Here is a 17,273-nt window from a genome sequence, read left to right on the forward strand (position 1 = left end):
CTTTTTATTATTTTCTTTCCTTTTAGAGAATTTCCTTTATCCATTATTTTAGATAGCTCTTCTGGTGACAGATCCTTCTAGTTTTCCTTTATCTGGGAATGTCTTGATTTTCCTTCATTCCCAAAGGATGCTTTCACTGGGAATAGGATTCCTGGTTGATGATTCTTTTCTTTCAGCACCTAAAAAATATTGTGTTCCTTCTTTCTGGCCTCTGTGACTTCTAAGAACTCTGTTTCATTCACATTGTTTTTCTTCTTTAGGTAAAGTCATTTTTCTCTGTATGCTTTTAAGATTTTTTTTTGTCTTTATTGTTGAGAAGTTTAATTATATATTTTGATGTAGTTTTCTTAGGGTTCATCCTGTTTGGGCTTTGTTCAGCTTGTTAAAAATGCAGGCTTTACTGTATAGCACATGGAACTCTGCTTAATGTTATGTGGCAGCCTGGATGGGAGGGAAGTTTGAGGGACAATGGATACATGCATATGTATAGCTGGGTCCCTTTGCTGTTCACCTGAAACTGTTAAATTGTTAATTGGCTATACCCCAATATAAAATAAAAAAGTTTAAAATAAAAAGATGCAGGTTTAGGCTTCTTGCCAAATGGGAAAAATTTTCAGTGATTATTTCTTTGAGTACCTTTACCTCGTCCTTCCAGGACTGTGATGCCAGAAATGTTAGATGCTCTGTTATGGGCCCATATGTCACCAATGCTCTGCTCATCATCTTAGTCAGTTCTCTGCTGACTTCTCCTGTTATAGTGATTTCTCCTGTTATATCTTTAGTTTATGGATTCTTTTCCCCACCCTTCATCTCCTATCCACTGATATTCATATTTTGGTTTAACGTGTTTTTCAGTTATAAAATTTCCATTTGGTTTTTCTTTTTCTTTTTTGGTTTAACGTGTTTTTCAGTTATAACATTTCCATTTGGTTTTTCTTTTTCTTTCTTTCTTTCCATTCCTTCCTTTCTTTTCTCTCTTTCTTGGCAGGGGTTTTGTACTTCTTTTCCCAGGCTTCCCATTTCTCATTTGTTCCAAGCATGTTCATAATTGCTGATTGATGCATTTTTGTCATGCATGCTTTAAAACCTTTCTCGGATAATTCAAACATGTTTCTCCTTGGTGTTGATCTCTACTGATTGTATTTTTTTTAATTTCAATTTTATATCTTCTCCTGCACTTTGTATGATGAGTGATTTTTCTGTTGCAACCTGGACATTTCATATTATGTGATGAGGCTCTGCATCTTGTAAACTTTCTGTTGTTGCTGCCTTCCTCTGAGTGTTCTTCCAGGAGAAGGAAGACTGCTGTTTCCTTGCTGCCAGATGGGCCCCTCACAGTTAGGTGAGGGCTCCCATTGCTTCCTGGTGGCATTGGGCATCTTTTCTTCCTGGTGTAGCCTCCTGACACTGGGGTACCTCCGTATGCCTGGCCATGGGGAGAGCCCTTCCTCCTAGGAAAATGATCCAGGGGAAGAGGAGAATCAATGTGGTGCTTGCTGCTGGGTTGGGAGGTGGCCCTGCCTGCACCATCCCCTCCAACACCCACCGCTCCCCAGGGAGTAGGGCCTTGTTACTGGTCCAGGTGGAATGAGGGCCAGCTCCCTGCTTGGCCTCCTGCAGTACCCTCCAGGGAGGGCTGGGCACCTGTCACAGCATTTGGAAAGCAGGATGCTGCTACCTGCCTGGTCCTTGCTGGTGTGAATAGGGGTGGGGCCACAGCTGTTTCTGTGATGCTGGGCTCCAGTAGAGAGGTTATTGTATGAAAGATTTCTGTCTCCCTAAGCCGCCCCTTCCTTTGTCCTCTGTCTAGAAGGAGGGGCTGTTATTGGGGCTATTTCTTTCTGTAGGCATTGGCATTTTCAGTTCCTAATCTAGGACATCTGAAGCAAAAAAGAAATGCAAGAACTCACCACAGTGTCCTTCCTTGGCCCCCAAGTCTCCAGTTGACCTGCTTCCTTTCCTCCACCTCCACAGCCTTATGTTAGCTTTTTATAATGTCCAGAGTGTGCCCCCTCAACCTTCCTGGGAGCAGAAGGGCCCCATGTTCTTTCGAGGGCCCTCAGCATCCTCCTTGTACCTGTACCTTGCCTCCTGCATTCTCATGAATAAATAGAGACGTATCAGTGGGCTGCTCTTAAGCATCTGTTCATGGTGCAACCCTCCTATCTACTAATCCAGTTCAGACCTACTGCCTTCATGCATCAGGAACACACCTTCTCAAAGAAACCATGGTTCTCTTTCCCAGGATTTTACTTTCTTCTCTGTTACCACCAGTGCCATCCAGTGGTACCTAAAAGAGCCAATGACTGATGAAAGGCTCGTGTTGGCACATCCAAGACCTGGCATTTCTTTGTGGGAAGCTTAGGATTTCCTTCTGAAACATACATGTGTTTCTCCAGGGCACTAACAGAAGGAGGGATCCCTGAGGCCCTTACACCCCAGGGTGATGTCACTCTTTGAGTTTCTGACTCTGCCAACCCCTCCATTCACGTCTCCCTGTCTTTTCCCACTTCCTCATGTTTCCAGCCCACTGATCCCCCAACACACTGACCTGAACCCTGGTCAAGATATCTGGATTCACGCAGTGAAGCTGTGCTAAAGAATAGGTGTCCGGTCTCCAGCAGTGTCAGAGTCAGCTCCGTCGTCTGAAATGTCCTGGGGCCTGACTAACTGCAGAGATTCCCGATCACAGAGAATGTCACGTGAACTTGGAATCGTAACATAGTCTGCTGACTGGAGAAAAATGCACAAACTAAAAGTTGAGATTTATGTTTTATTTGGGGAGTATTCTTAGGACTTCAGTCCTGGGAGACTGCATCTCAGAGAACGCTGAGAGAACTGCTCCAAAGAGGAAGAGGGGAGCCAGGTTGCACAAGAGTCTTTACAACAAAGACTAGATAGTTGGAACAAAAGGTTATTGTTAATCTTTTAACAGATTGAAAACCAGACTTCTCAAGTTAATGAATTTAGCTCTTTTCTCTGTAAGGGAAGATGCGAGAGTCTGGGCTTAGTGAAGTCATTTCTCTGATGTGCCCCTTGGCTGTTTGGGCCAGGACCCTGTGTTTTCTCATCCTGAGTCTCCTTCAGATGCAACACTGGGGCGGCCTCAGGACTGACTGCCAGATGAGGGGCATCCTGTTTCCGTCCTGAGTTCCCTCAGGGCTCACAGGAGAGGAGGATGGTGGCTGTCATGTGATTGGTTCATGACTGCAATATTCTTTGTTTACTGACGTGCCAGCAGAATCTTAGGTCTTAATTCCATGAACCAGTGTCTTGGTGGAAACAGATTCTTTGCACTCAGATTTTCAGAGTAATAGAGAACATGCCAGCATGATCTGTGAACATAGATATAAAAGATAAGTAGGATCCAGGATATTAGACTGAATTATCCTAAATTTGGCTTTCAAGCTTTAAAACAACTACCCAACGAATAAAACAACATATTTAAATAATTTAAATAAACACACATTTAAATAAATCAACATATTTGAAAACTCTTATCTTTTTATTCTCTATGTTTTTAGCAACTAGTAATAGCATACATGCCTGGATTCTGAAACTACTACAACATTTTGATACTAAAGTCATAGAATAACGCTTTAGAGTTGAAAAGTTGACCAGAGGTTTTCATCTCCAGGGTTTTTCTGGTGGCTCAGCTGGTAAAGAATCCACGTGCTGTGCAGGAGACCCCAGTTTGACCCCAGTCAGGAAGATCCGCTGGAGAAGGGATAGGCTACCCGTTCCAATATTCTTGGGCTTTCTTGGTGACTCAGCTGGTAAAGAGTTCACCTGCAATGCGAGAGATCCCTGGGTTTGATCCCTGGGTTGGAAAGAGCTCCTGGAGAAAGAAAAGGCTACCCACTCCAGTATTCTGGCCTGGACGTTGCAAAGAGTCAGACACGACTGAGTGACTTTCACTTTTCATCTCCAGAAATCAATTTAAGTACTCTTATTTCTTACAAAATGAAATTTCCAAGATGCACAGGAACCTGTGTGCAATTTGTATCCTGAGACAAGCTTCAAAATGAAAATGAGTCCCCAAATAACTCAACTTTAATAGGCACATCCAACTTACAGCAAATGTGTAAGACTGACAAATTCAGAAGATTGTTATACATTGACACATGAAAGAAAATATGAAAAAGGAAATTTCAAAACCATTGCCCTTTTAATTTATTGAATTTGCTGATGTAAAATATAATTATGACTTTAGTTTCAGAATACTTTATTCTAGTATATTTTGCTTTTCAAAATACAAATTTTTGCTCAATAACGTCAATCAGGAAATGTATCACTTATTTTCAGACAGAATAACAATGGTGATTAATGAAAACACAGTGAAATTTGAATTGTAGAAATATTTTGATACTGATTTTTAAAAATCACTTGCCATCAGGCATATATAGTTGTTTAGGTTTCTCCCTTCCCCAAATCTGGTACTTCCTCCACAAATCCTAATATTTTGTTTGTTGATTTGTTTCATTCATATATTTCTACTTTTATTCAATCAAAACAGTTGAGGACCTATTGCTGTTCACATGAACCTATTTCCAACCCCTAGTATCCTTCATAGTCTTCCTTCATAGGTCAGTCAGTCAAGAATCTACCGGCAATGCACGGAAACCGAGGTTTGATTGCTGGGTCGGGAAGATGCTCTGGAGAAGGAAATGGCAACCCACTCCAGTATGCTCGCCTGGAGAGTCCCATGGACAGAGGAGCTTGGCAGGCTCCAGCCCATGGGGTCTCAAGGGTCAGACATGACTTAGAGCCTAAACCACCACTAGTATCCACCAGATGAGTCAGAGCTGCATTTCATGTAGCATGAATATGATTGCTATTTCTTAATGAAAATTATGTATATTTTACAATAAGAATTGATTTAAATACAGTAAAATATATAGGAATTATTCCCTTCTGAGCATCTTTATCATCTGTAGAGGATACCTTTATCACCATGAAATCACACCTAAGTTTTCTGGCCAAGAAATATTGTCATTGATAAAAAGAGAAAAAGAATTTATTTTTTGTTCCAGCCAACATCTCCCTAAAATTAAAAAAAAAAAAAAAAAAAACATTGTTTACTGTGATTCGCTTTTGCATGTGTGAAGATTGAAGCTGGGAAGGACCACAAAGACAATCTTAGAGGCTACAGTTGGAAGCCTTTGGAAGTTCTTATGTGCATCATTTTTCATCCTCGACAGTCTCATTATTGTAGCATTAATACCTCATTTTTGCTACCAGTAATTTTCAGAAATGACAAGTTTATATGATGAAAGTAAATGAGTCACATGTTCCTAAGAGGAGCAGTGGGGGAATTATAAATTAGAGAATCATAGTACCAAGATCACCTTTAAGAATGTGTTAAGTAGGGTTACTGTCTTACTTTAAGTAGTTCATTTAGTCCCTATGCATATAATATTATGATGCTTAAAATAGTATTTATTTTGTAAATATTTATTAAATAGTATTTACTAAATAATATTTATTTGTATTTATTAAATAATATTTATTTTTAAGTACAAAATAGTATTTATTTTATCTTTGTACTCGTGTAAAGATTTGATTTGATATTGATGTACAGAGTGATAACTGAAGAAAGTTTTGTTTGTATAAAGTGTTTGATGAGACCAGTTAACTAAGTAAAGAATTATGAGTGGTAGTGAACCTAATTTTATTCCTTATTCAATTCTGTCACATCATTGAAAATTACTTCCATTGTAGACGTTCTCTCCACCAACACACACACACACACATACTCACACCCCTCATTTCAAATATCAAAATCTCCAAATACATTTATAGAAGAGGGTTTAATAAATTAAATGATTAAACATTTAGTATAACCAAACTGAAGCTTTTGGAGGTGGTTTTCATGTTATCACTTTAACATTGAAGTAATTATTCTTCTTTTAGGTATTTACTATATTTAAACAATCTTTCAAAATAAATATAACATGCATTGTCTACATTTTTAATAAACTATAGATATTAATACAATTTTATAATGATTAACATTGCTGGCATAATCTATTAATAAGAATAAATTTATGTTAAAAAACTAGAAAATTTGAGGTGTTTAAATGTATTACTTAGATTATAGTATCATATAAATTTGGCTACTTGTCTGGTTACTTACAGGTAATGAAACCATTCGTGATGTCATGAATTATTCAGAGTAAATGCATTTCTGTAGTAAATATGTACAGCCTTCTTTGTGAAAAAGTAAAAAAAAGAAACTGATAAGAATCATGCTTCCTGAGTTACTGTCAGAAGCTTAAGTCCTCCTTTGTTTTGATATGTGGATTCCAAAGCATGATTAGTGCTTTTGGAGTGGAGGACTCTAAAGGGAGGAAGAGTCTTAAGTACCCACAGCAGGCTGCTCTGAGAGTGAGAATAATGCAAAGGTTTGTTACATAGAGGCTGTTCCCATTTCTGTTCCAGTGCAGGTTGTGATTCAGTCTTTATACAGTTCGCTTACACATCCTTCAAACAACACTGAAAAACTGGAGCTTCAAGTTGGGTCTTCTGTTTGTGACACTTACTGGGAAGGTGTGTGAGTGGAAACATGTGTGTGGTGTTTGTGTGATGATGATGGGCTGCTTGCTGAAAGAGACCTTTTAAGATTTCAAATTGGGGAATTTAAATAGAAGACATGGAAGTAAATTTTAAATATATGTATTCATGCATATATATGAATGATTCCCCAAAGTTGCATTTAAATTACTTCAATTCTGGTTGCTAGCTTTGTTCTGTTTCATTATATTGATGAGTCCTTATTTTCTCCAGACATTTTCCTAGATGCTGTGTAAAATTGATTTGGATCAGACTCTGGATCAGTGGTGACTCCATCAAGACATAATTCCCCTTTAAGCCCCACTGGGCTCTCACACTGGGGTGACTGGAAATACACATTAAAAAAAATGGGGATCAGAAATCCCCTTTTCTCAGGTTTGCTTCCTTTAGCTCAAAGTCCAGTCAAACCAGGATGGAGATAAACAGACATTTTCTAAATATTTTAATATATTGATGATTTCCATTTTTTTAAACATATAAGACGAACGTTCAAGAAGCATGAACTTCCAGAGCCTCAATCCCATTCCTACTTATTAACAGTTTCTTGTATACTCTCTGTTTATCATTTGTTTATTTGGTTGCACTGGGTCTTAGTTGAGACATGTGGCATCTTCTGCTGTGGTACGCGGGCTTCTCTAGTGGAGTCTCATGTGCTCAGTAGTTGTGGATGTACAGCCTTAGTTCTGTGCAGTATGTGAGATCTTAGCTCCTTAACCAGCAGTCGAACCCATGTTCCCTGCATTGGAAGACAGATTCATAACCACTGGACCACCATGGAAGTCTACTTCTTGAGTGCTTTTGTACTATTATATTACCTAAACTATTTGTTTACCTAAACTTCTTTTTCAAAAGTTCTTACCCAATAGGACTGTACAAATATCTATGTGGTATAATGATATAATGATAAAGCCAACATTTGTAAACCAGCTTCAAAAAGCATTACTAGTGCTTGTTCAAGATTGAAAAATATAGAAATAACTTAAATGCATAAAGCCAGGATGATGTGTAAACACATTCTCACTTGTTTTTTTCACTCAGTGTATGTTAGTTGTCTTTGCTATCCACCTCTAAACAGTGCCACTTGACTTTGCCTAGAAAACATGCCTCGGTATCTGTTCAGATAAAGGACACTGTCCTGGTACCTGGAAGACTGCTGGAGAATAATTTGTTTTATGTCTTACATTGAGCATCATTTTTACCCAGGCATAATCTAGTAAATATAAATAGAATTCAAAAAATTACTCAACATATTATAATAATAAGACAAAAACTAGTGTAACTCTAGTATACTGAGAGTTATGGTAACAAGTACTCTTGCCTGGAAAATCCCATGGACGGAGGAGCCTGGTGGGCTGCAGTCCATGGGGTCGCTAAGAGTCAGACACGACTGAGCGACTTCACTTTCACCTTTCACTTTCATGCATTGGAGAAGGAAATGGCAACCCACTCCAGTGTTCTTGCCTGGAGAATCCCAGGGACGGGGGAGCCTGGTGGGCTGCCGTCTATGGGGTCGCAGAGTCAGACACGACTGAAGAGACTTAGCAGCAGCAGCAGTAAATATTTTAGTGAAGACTCCAAAGGTAAATCACAAAGGTTGGAAGTAAGAACAGTGGAAGATTAAGCAATGGAGGCACTCCTTAAATCACTGGTCAGCACTATACACCTGTCTTTTCCAGAAACTTTAATGACTTTATATATTATAGGAAATTGAGTCAAATTTAGAAATTCATAGATGATCAACTGAATATTTTCTGTAGGATATGATCTGGCTGAAATATACACAATTTCTTTGGATTCTCTAGCTATTTTATCTTTAGTCAACAAGTGCTGAATGCCTTTCATTCATCAGTCTTTGGTTTATGATCATTGTGACCATTTTTAGTTATTTGTGAGTGTGGTTTATAGATACAGTCTGTCTCACTGAAGGGATACATGCTTCAGTCATTTAAAAACCACTCAATTTGGAAATAGAATCCCTAGGAAAGTCAAAGGTTAGAAGCACCAGAAGATGTTTGTATTCTGTATAGTCTACTAATATGATATGTGTCATAGTTCAATGCTGGATTTTTATTATTAATCAGTCTTTCAGATGAGAACTCTCACAAGCCTGGGAGCACCTAAGATAAATGATGATAGGTACCGTGATCCCTTAACATAAAACAACCTCCTGAAAGTTTATGCCCACGACTTAAGCCTTGTTACATAGATAGGCAACATTTTAGAACCATAAATGTTCAGGTAATTATGTGGTTTAATCAGTGGACTATTATTTCCGTTAGTGGATTAAATGAGACACTAGCCAACTGAATAAACCATAATTTTTTTTTTAGTTCTTATGGCCGATCTTTAATCAGGTCATTTATTTTTTTGATATTGAATTGTATGACCTGTTACATGTGTTGGATATTAACTTCTTTTTTTTTTCTTTTTTTATGATTTTATTTTTTAACTTTACAATATTGTATTGGTTTTGCCAGATTATTTATAAGTAGAAAAATTCTCAATACCCTCTGTCTTTAATTGTTATTCTCAGGTTGGGGAGACCAGATGCAAAAAGGTTTGTACGTCCAAGTCTGATCTGAGATCTAACGACTTCAGCATTGTGGGAAGCTTACCGAGAGATTTTGAATTGTCCAATTATGACTGCTATGGAAAACCCATTGAGGTCAACAATGGACTTGGGAAGTCTCAGGCCAAGAACAACAAGAAGCCGCCTCCTGCCAAACCCGTTATTCCGACAGCAGCAAAGAGAATCGACCTTTATGCGAGAGCCTTGTTTCCTTTCTGCTTCTTATTCTTCAATGTTATCTACTGGTCTATATATTTATGATAAACCCTTTCCATTCATATGAAGTAAAATCCCATTGCATTGTGACCAACCTCGTTCATAAATGCCAATCTGTGAGCAATCTTTGCATTTTCATAGCAGTATATTGCATTTTGGATGCCATGGGATTGTAACACAAATATGGCACCTTCATGTGGAATGGCAGCATGATTGTGTTACGTCTGTGCTCTAATCATGATGTACTTAGGTAAAGCAAACATAATTGCTTTAGGAATAAATGAAGGATAAGCATACTACATAAAATAAAATCCAAACATTTCCCTCCAGTTAGTGTAAATTGCAAACACTTCTGATAATTCTGATAATAAAATGGTATGCACGCTGAACCCTGTTAAGATCAGCATTCCAATGTATGTAGCATTTCAAATCTTCCTTGTAACTTTCAAAGAAAGCCATCTTATTCTTGTATAATTTTAGATGGTATTATTACAGATAAAGCAAAATTATATTACATATGGTATAACTTTATAAGTAGAAATATATCAGCTATAATTATGTGGGGGCTGTGGAGAAATAAAGTTCAAAAAGATTCCTAATTTGTAAAGTCAGCTAATTTTAAAGTGTGCCCGTGTTGGCAACGCCAGACAATAAAATCCAGTAAGCATTTTTGGAATAAAGGGAAATCTAGATTTACCTACATTCGTGCTGAATTCTGGTTTCTGATAAGAAAGTAGATATATTGATTAAATATTTCTGATAAAAGAAATTCTATTTAGTCCACTTTAAAACCTAAATATATTTTCATGGATTTTATTTTGTTGATACAGAGTATACAGAATCATTGTGCCTTAAAAAGAGTCATAAATATTTTAAATTGGAATATAGTAATGAATATTGTGATTTCATACCATTTTTAAGAAACCAAGAAGAAAATACCTTATTACTAGAAGTAACTTGAGTTAGGAAGAAAAATCCATAATCATTAAATTAAAATCATTAAAAGATTGTAGCTTCTTTATTTTATTAAAATGCTAGCATATTTTAAAATAAAATTAATTTTTTTCATTTTCTTTTTTCTTATTTGAATAATGTTTGACTTGTTACAAAACATTTAACAATTAAGTAAATGATTACTTCATTAGGCCTCACCTCTAGTTGCATTTTCTTTCTTGCTGAAAGTCTGGACTACTTAAATTTACTTGCTTTGATCTTGTTCTAACTTGAAAATAAGTATTTTCTGGTCTATAAGACTTGAATTTCCTAGTAATATCACAGCCAAAGTACCTTTTATTTCTCCATAGCTGATACTAGAACTATCAGTAATCCACATAACATAAACATGAGGCCAAATAAATATATTTACATTATGTGGAGAATTTAGTAGCAGCTGAGATCTTGGATGGTTAATTCAATAATAAAGTGTGTTTACATACAATTTATGCAAACTGCAACCTATATTTCAAGGCTATTTTACTGAAGACTTTAATTTGTGAAAGAGTCACTGATTACTAAATCTTTACAAAATGAGATGTATCTAATCCTCTGTGGTCTTTCAGCACCCTCTAGTTGCAAAAGCTTAGCCATCTGAATCATTTTAAAATTGTCACAAGTCACCCTATTGGTAGACTTAACATCCTGCTAGGACCCAGGGCAGTAGTATCTTAATGGTACTGTGATAGGAAAAAGGTGTCTTGAAAAAGACTTAGACCATTTACATTTGTATTAATAATAATTATACTTCCTTATAGTCTCTTTTCTTTATCCTTGCAAATTTCATTCATATTAGGGAGTTTGATTTCCATACAGTTTTAAGTGGGATATGTACCCAATGGAAAATAGGTCTCATTTTGTAAGAATTTATTTCTTGAAAATAATGTGAATGAATTTCTTTCTGTAATATAATATTGCAGCCTCCTAAGATCCATTTTACTACCCAAATATATATAAATAGCTCTCCCAGGATTAAGTGTGTATATATAACTACAAATGGAACATTACACAATGATCATAATGCAGTACAATCAGTGTCCACCAACAGTTGCTTTTTATTGTTATGTTGAGAATTTAGCCAATTAACCCCAGGGTAGTTCTGATCTGTGTACTTTAAATATTATGTCTTTCTAGGAAACTTGCAGTATTTACCTGGATATCAGTGTTGCAAATTTGATCTTTCCAAAATAAAAATGATCTTCTCCTTACAAATCAGTGGCTTCTCTTATTTTCTGTTTCTGATTAAAAAAAAAAACAAAAACAACTCACTATTCCAGTCCTCTGAGGTCCATCCACCTTCCTTTCTCACATGGTACCCGATGTCAAGTTCCAAGCCCTAAACTTCTCTCCCTTACGCTGACCACCTGGTCTCCATTTCTGTAAACACCACCCAATTTGTTTCCCTTTTATGTTCATCAGACTGTTACAGCAGTCTGAAGGCTCCCTCCTTCATAACTCTGTTTTTGAATTTACTTTGTGATGTTTATTTTTTAATTGCATAAGTAATGCATAGATATCTTGTTGCATTAGAAAAACAGATGTATTTAAAGTAAGCACTTAATGCTGGTGTTACCACCTTCTTTCTACAAACTCTCCTCTCTTCCCAGAGGTCACCACTGTCGTTTGAGCATCTAGACCTTACTCTAGGCATCTACAGCCTCTATCTACTTTTTAAATATAAAGGACAATTTAACATCAATGGAATTTTACCATATGTACAGTTTTTCAGTTTACTAATTTTTCATCTGTTGGGGATATTTCTATTTGGGGTCATATCAGATGTCCATACATCTATATTTGGCCTCCTATTATTATTTAGTGTGAATGTACCTGAATTTAGCTACTTTTTAAACACAAATTTTTATTGTTTTTGCTTTCTTTTTAAAAAAACATTATCTTTTTCAAAAAAAATATTTATTTGACTGCACCAGATCTTAGTGGCGCATGGCATCTTTAGTTGCAGCAACTGGAATCTAGTTCCCCGACCAGAGATCAGTCATTTACCCCGGACCCCTGCTTTGGGAATGTAGACTTTTAGCCACTGGACCATCAGGGAAGTTCTGTTTATCCCTTCTAATGCAAAATAGCATTGCACTAAATGTTTTTGCTCACATATGCATGTATTTCCACAAGGTAGATATCAGAAGAGGAGTTACTGAGTTGAAAAATGTCTATGTTTTAAATTCTGATGTGTATGCTCAGTCGTGACCAACTCGTGGCCCCATGGACGGTATGTAGCCTGTCAGGCTCTTCTGCCCCTGGAAAATTCCAGACCAGAATACTGGAGTAGGGTGCCATTTCCTACTCTAACCCGCATCTCTTGCCTCTCCTACATTGGCAGATAGATTCTTTACCACTAGTGCCAACTGGAAAGCCCATTAAATTCTGGTAGTTTCTACTGCTGCTGCTGCTACTGCTAAGTCGCTTCAGTCGTGTCCGACTCTGTGCGACCCCATAGATGGCAGCCCATCAGGCTCCCCCATCCCTGGGATTCTCCAGGCAAGAACAGTGGGTTGCCATTTCCTTCTCCAATGCATGAAAGTGAAAAGTGAAAGTGAAATCGCTCATCAAAATTCCTCTAAAGTAGATTGTCAGTAGACTGTGTGCAAACGTTTACAGCCTAGCCATCTCTTAACCTGTTGTATGCTGTGGACATACTACTTTTCTTTTTTAAACACTTTTTTGACATTGTTTCAAACTTTCAAAAAATGTGCAAATATTACAAAGAATTCCTGTGCACCATTCATCCAGATGCCCAAAGGTTAGTGTTTCATCACAGTTGCTTTATTTTCTTTCTCCCACTTTGTGTGTGCTAAGAAGACACTTTTTTTCTGAAACATTTAAAAGAAAGTTGCAGATATGATGATGTTCCTTTACACTTAAACCCTTCAATGTGTGTTTCCTAAACAAGGAACTCCTCTCATAATCACAGTAGTACTAGGTACCCAGTGGAGAAGGAAATGACAACCCACTCCAGTACTCTTGTCTGGAGAATCCCATGAATGGAGGAGCCTGGTAGGCTGCAGTCCGTGGGGTTGCAATGAGTCGGACACAACTAAGAGACTTCACTTCACTCACTTCAATCACTTCATACTTTATCACTGGAGAAGGAAATGGCACCCCACTCCAGTACTCTTGCCTGGAAAATCCCATGGACGGAGTAGCCTGCTGGGCTGCAGTCCATGGGGTCACTAAGAGTCAGACACGACTGGGCGACTTCACTTTCACTTTTCACTTTCATGCATTGGAGAAGGAAATGGCAACCCACTCCAGTGTTCTTGCCTGGAGAATCCCAGGGGTGGGGGAGCCTGGTGGGCTGCCGTCTATGGGGTCGCATAGAGTCGGACATGACTGAGTGACTTCACTTCACTCACTTCATACTTTATCACTGGATAAGGAAATGGCAGCCCACTCCAGTATTCTCACCTGGAGAATCCCATGGACAGAGGAGCCTGGTGGGCCATGGTCCATGGGGTGGCAGAGAGTCTGACACGACTGAAGTGACTAAGCACACACACATTAGGTACCCAGATCAAGAAAATGACATTGATGAATTAGTATCTAGTGACTTTATTCAAATTTGCCCATTGTCCCACCTTTTTTTTTTTTTTTCTTTTTTTGATCAGGATGCAATCCAATATCACATTCTCTACTTATTTGCCATGATGTTAATTTCTTTAAAATAAAGGTGAAAGTCGGTTTCACGGGTGGCTCTGTGGTAAAGAATCTGCCTGCCAATTCTGGAGACATGGGTTCAATCCCTGTTCTGGGAGGATTCTACATGCTGCAGAGCAGTTAAGCCTGTGGGCCATGACTATTAAACCTATGCTCCAGAACCTGGGAGCCTCAACTACTGAGCCCATGTGCAGCAACTACTGAAGCCCGCCTGCCCTAGAGCCTGTGCTCTGCAACGAGAGGCCCACACACTGCAACTACAGAATAGTTCCTGCTTGCCACAACTAGAGAAAAGCTGGCACAGCAAAGAAGAACCAGGACAGCCATTAAAAAAAAAAAAAAAAGACAGGAAAATCAATTCCAGAAAGAAAATCCTCACTTGAATTTAGAACAAGGAAAAGTTAGAGATTACACACCCACCCCCCCACCCCCCCACACACAAAGCTGAGATCATGGCATTCTGCTCAGGTATCTTTAGAGCTTTGTGTTGCCCAATGAACTAAGTAAAAAATCCACTCTCTGACATATAAAATACAGATTGTTAAATGTTTAACTTATTTTGTAGCCATTTCATACTGCTCACATCTTAAATGCCAACCAAACCAAAGCTGACCTTTATGTTTCACACTTAGCACTGACAGGAATGCTAAGTTCAGCCAGGCTCCTTTCCTTTTAGGTTAGTGGTTAATTTTACGTCTCATTATTTCTCTACAGTGGGTCATTCTTGGATGGCGTGTCTTCAAATACTTATTTTAACTGAAATGTTTTTATTCAACATTAAGCATTTTTCAGTTATGCAGTTTCCTCTCTATTAAATAATGAAATTAAAATATTTACCATTACATATGCAGTATAAAGATTGCATATGCAGTATAAAGATTAAGCTGCTCTAAATAGCACTCAATTTATCATCGTCCATATAATGGAAAATTTCAGTTTTAATAAACAGTTGGATATAAAATTTTTAAGTACCAAGCCTAAGATGAGAAATAGTTTGAAACAATTTTTATAACCTTTAATAAGGATTTATTGTTAGAATATTACTATCTTGCTTTAGAAAAGCAGAATTTGCCACTTATATTTTAAAATTAAATTCATATGCTTATGCAACTTATCAATGATCTAGCATTCACTAACTCCCCTCTACCTTTTTTTTTTGTATGAAGCTAGTCTTAACATTTTAAGAGGTTAGTGTTCAGTTCTTTCTTTACATCAATGGAGTAGATATACTTTACAGACTTTCTTGTGATTGATATTAATGGGTAATAGAGATGTCAAATTCAAAGGTGATTTTAATGTTAGTGTGTGTAATATGCATAAATGATATTTTTAATTTTGATATACACACATACATTTTCTCTACACACACACACACACATACATATTATTAAATTTTGTCCTTACCCAAGAGCAATGAGAAAATTCATGAATTCAGTTCTAGTTGGAATTTCTGTACTCCAAACAATAAATGCATTTTGACTTCCATAAGTATTTTTTTAATTTCTCAAACCAAAAGTCAAGGGATACCTCTGTGTGTCTGTGTGTGTGTTAGTCTCTCAATCATGTCCGACTCTTTGCAACCCCGTGGACTATAGTGCCCCAGGCTCCTCTGTCCATGGCATTTCCCAGGCAAGAGTACTGGAGTAGGTTACTGTGCCCTTCTCCTCAAGAGATACCTGGGTAGCAGGCAAGTTTGGCCTTGGAGAACAAAGTGAACCAGGGCAAAAACTAACAGAGTTTTGCCTAGAGAAGGCACTGGTCATAGCAAACACCATCTTCCAACAACCCAAGAGACAACTTTACACATGAACATCACCAGATGGTTAATACCAAAATCAGGTTGATTATAGTCATTGCAGCAAAAATAAGACCAGGAACTGACTGTGGCTCAGATGATGAACTCCTTACTGCAAAATTCAGACCCAAATTAAAGAAAGTAGGGAAAATCGTTAGACCATTCAGGTATAAACTAACTCAAATCCCTTACGATTATACAGTGGAAGTGACAAATAGACTCAAGGGATCAGATCTGATAGACAGAGTGCCTGAGAACTATGGATGGAGGTTTGTGACATTGTACAGGAGGCAGTGATCAAGACCATACCCAAGAAAAAGAAAGGCAAAAAAGGCAAAATGGTTGTCTGAGGAGGCCTTACAGATAGCTGAGAAAAAAAGAGAAACTAAAGGCAAGGGAGAAAAAGAAAGATATATTTATCTAAATGAAGAAATCCAGAGAATAGCAAGGAGAGATAAGAAAGCTTTCCTCAGTGATCAATGTAAAGAAATAGAGGGAAATAATAGAAAGGGAAAGACTAGAGATCTCTAAAAAAAATTAGAGACACCAAGGGTATATTTCATGAAAAGATGGGCGCAATAAAGGAGAGAAACTGTATGGACTTAACAGAAGCAGAAGATATTAAGAAGAGGTGGCAAGAGTGCAAAGAACTGTACAAAAAGATCTTCACGACCCAGATAACCATGATGGTGTGATCACTCACCTAGAGCCTGACATCTTGGAGTGCAAAGTCAAGTAGGGACTTAAGAAGCATTACAACAAACAAAGCTAGTGGAGGTGATGGAATTCTAGTTGAGCTATTTCAAATCCTGAAAGATGATGCTGTGAAAGTGCTGCATTCAATACACCAGCAAAATTGGAAAACTCAGCAGTAGCTACATGACTGGAAAAGGTCAGTTTCCATCCCAATACTAAAGAAAGGCAATGCCAAAGAATATTCAAACTACTGCACAATTGCATTCATTTCACACACTAGCAAAGTAATGCTCAAAATTCTTCAAGCTAGGCTTCAACAGTATATGGACCACGAAATTCCAAATGTTCAAGCTGGATTTAGAAAAGGCAGAGGAACCAGAGATCAAATTGCCAACATCTGGAGAAGGAAATGGCACCCCACTCCAGTACTCTTGCCTGGAAAATCCCATGGATGGAGGAGCCTGGTAGGCTGCAGTCCATGGGGTCGCGAAGAGTCAGACACGACAGAGTGACTTCACTTTCACTTTTCACTTTTATGCATTGGAGAAGGAAATGGTAACCCACTCCAGTGTTCTTGCCTGGAGAATCCCAGGGACTGGGGAGCCTGGTGAGCTGCCGTCTATGGGGTCGCACAGAGTCGGACATGACTGAAGTGACTTAGCAGTAGCAGTTGAATCATAGAAAAAGCAAAAGAATTCCAGAAAAAGGTCTTCATCTTCTTGCTAAAGCCTTTGACTAGGTGGATCACAACAAACT

At 37.9% G+C, this 17,273-nt stretch overlaps 1 protein-coding gene across 3 annotated transcripts in view; it reads left to right on the forward strand.

Moving 5' to 3' along the window:
* The window catches only part of GLRB (glycine receptor beta), a 91,875-nt gene extending 80,316 nt beyond the window's left edge, over nt 1-11,559 (forward strand). For all 3 annotated transcript variants that reach the window (XM_025267965.2, XM_006078207.3, XM_006078208.3), the window contains one exon: nt 9,107-11,559. In XM_025267965.2, coding sequence (XP_025123750.2) covers nt 9,107-9,403 — 297 coding nt within the window. In that variant the 3' untranslated portion in view covers nt 9,404-11,559. The remainder of the gene's footprint in view (nt 1-9,106) is intronic.
* Nucleotides 11,560-17,273: the final 5,714 nt, after the last annotated feature.

Source organism: Bubalus bubalis, chromosome 17 (assembly GCF_019923935.1).
Source record: "Bubalus bubalis isolate 160015118507 breed Murrah chromosome 17, NDDB_SH_1, whole genome shotgun sequence".
Taxonomy (NCBI): domain Eukaryota; kingdom Metazoa; phylum Chordata; class Mammalia; order Artiodactyla; family Bovidae; genus Bubalus; species Bubalus bubalis.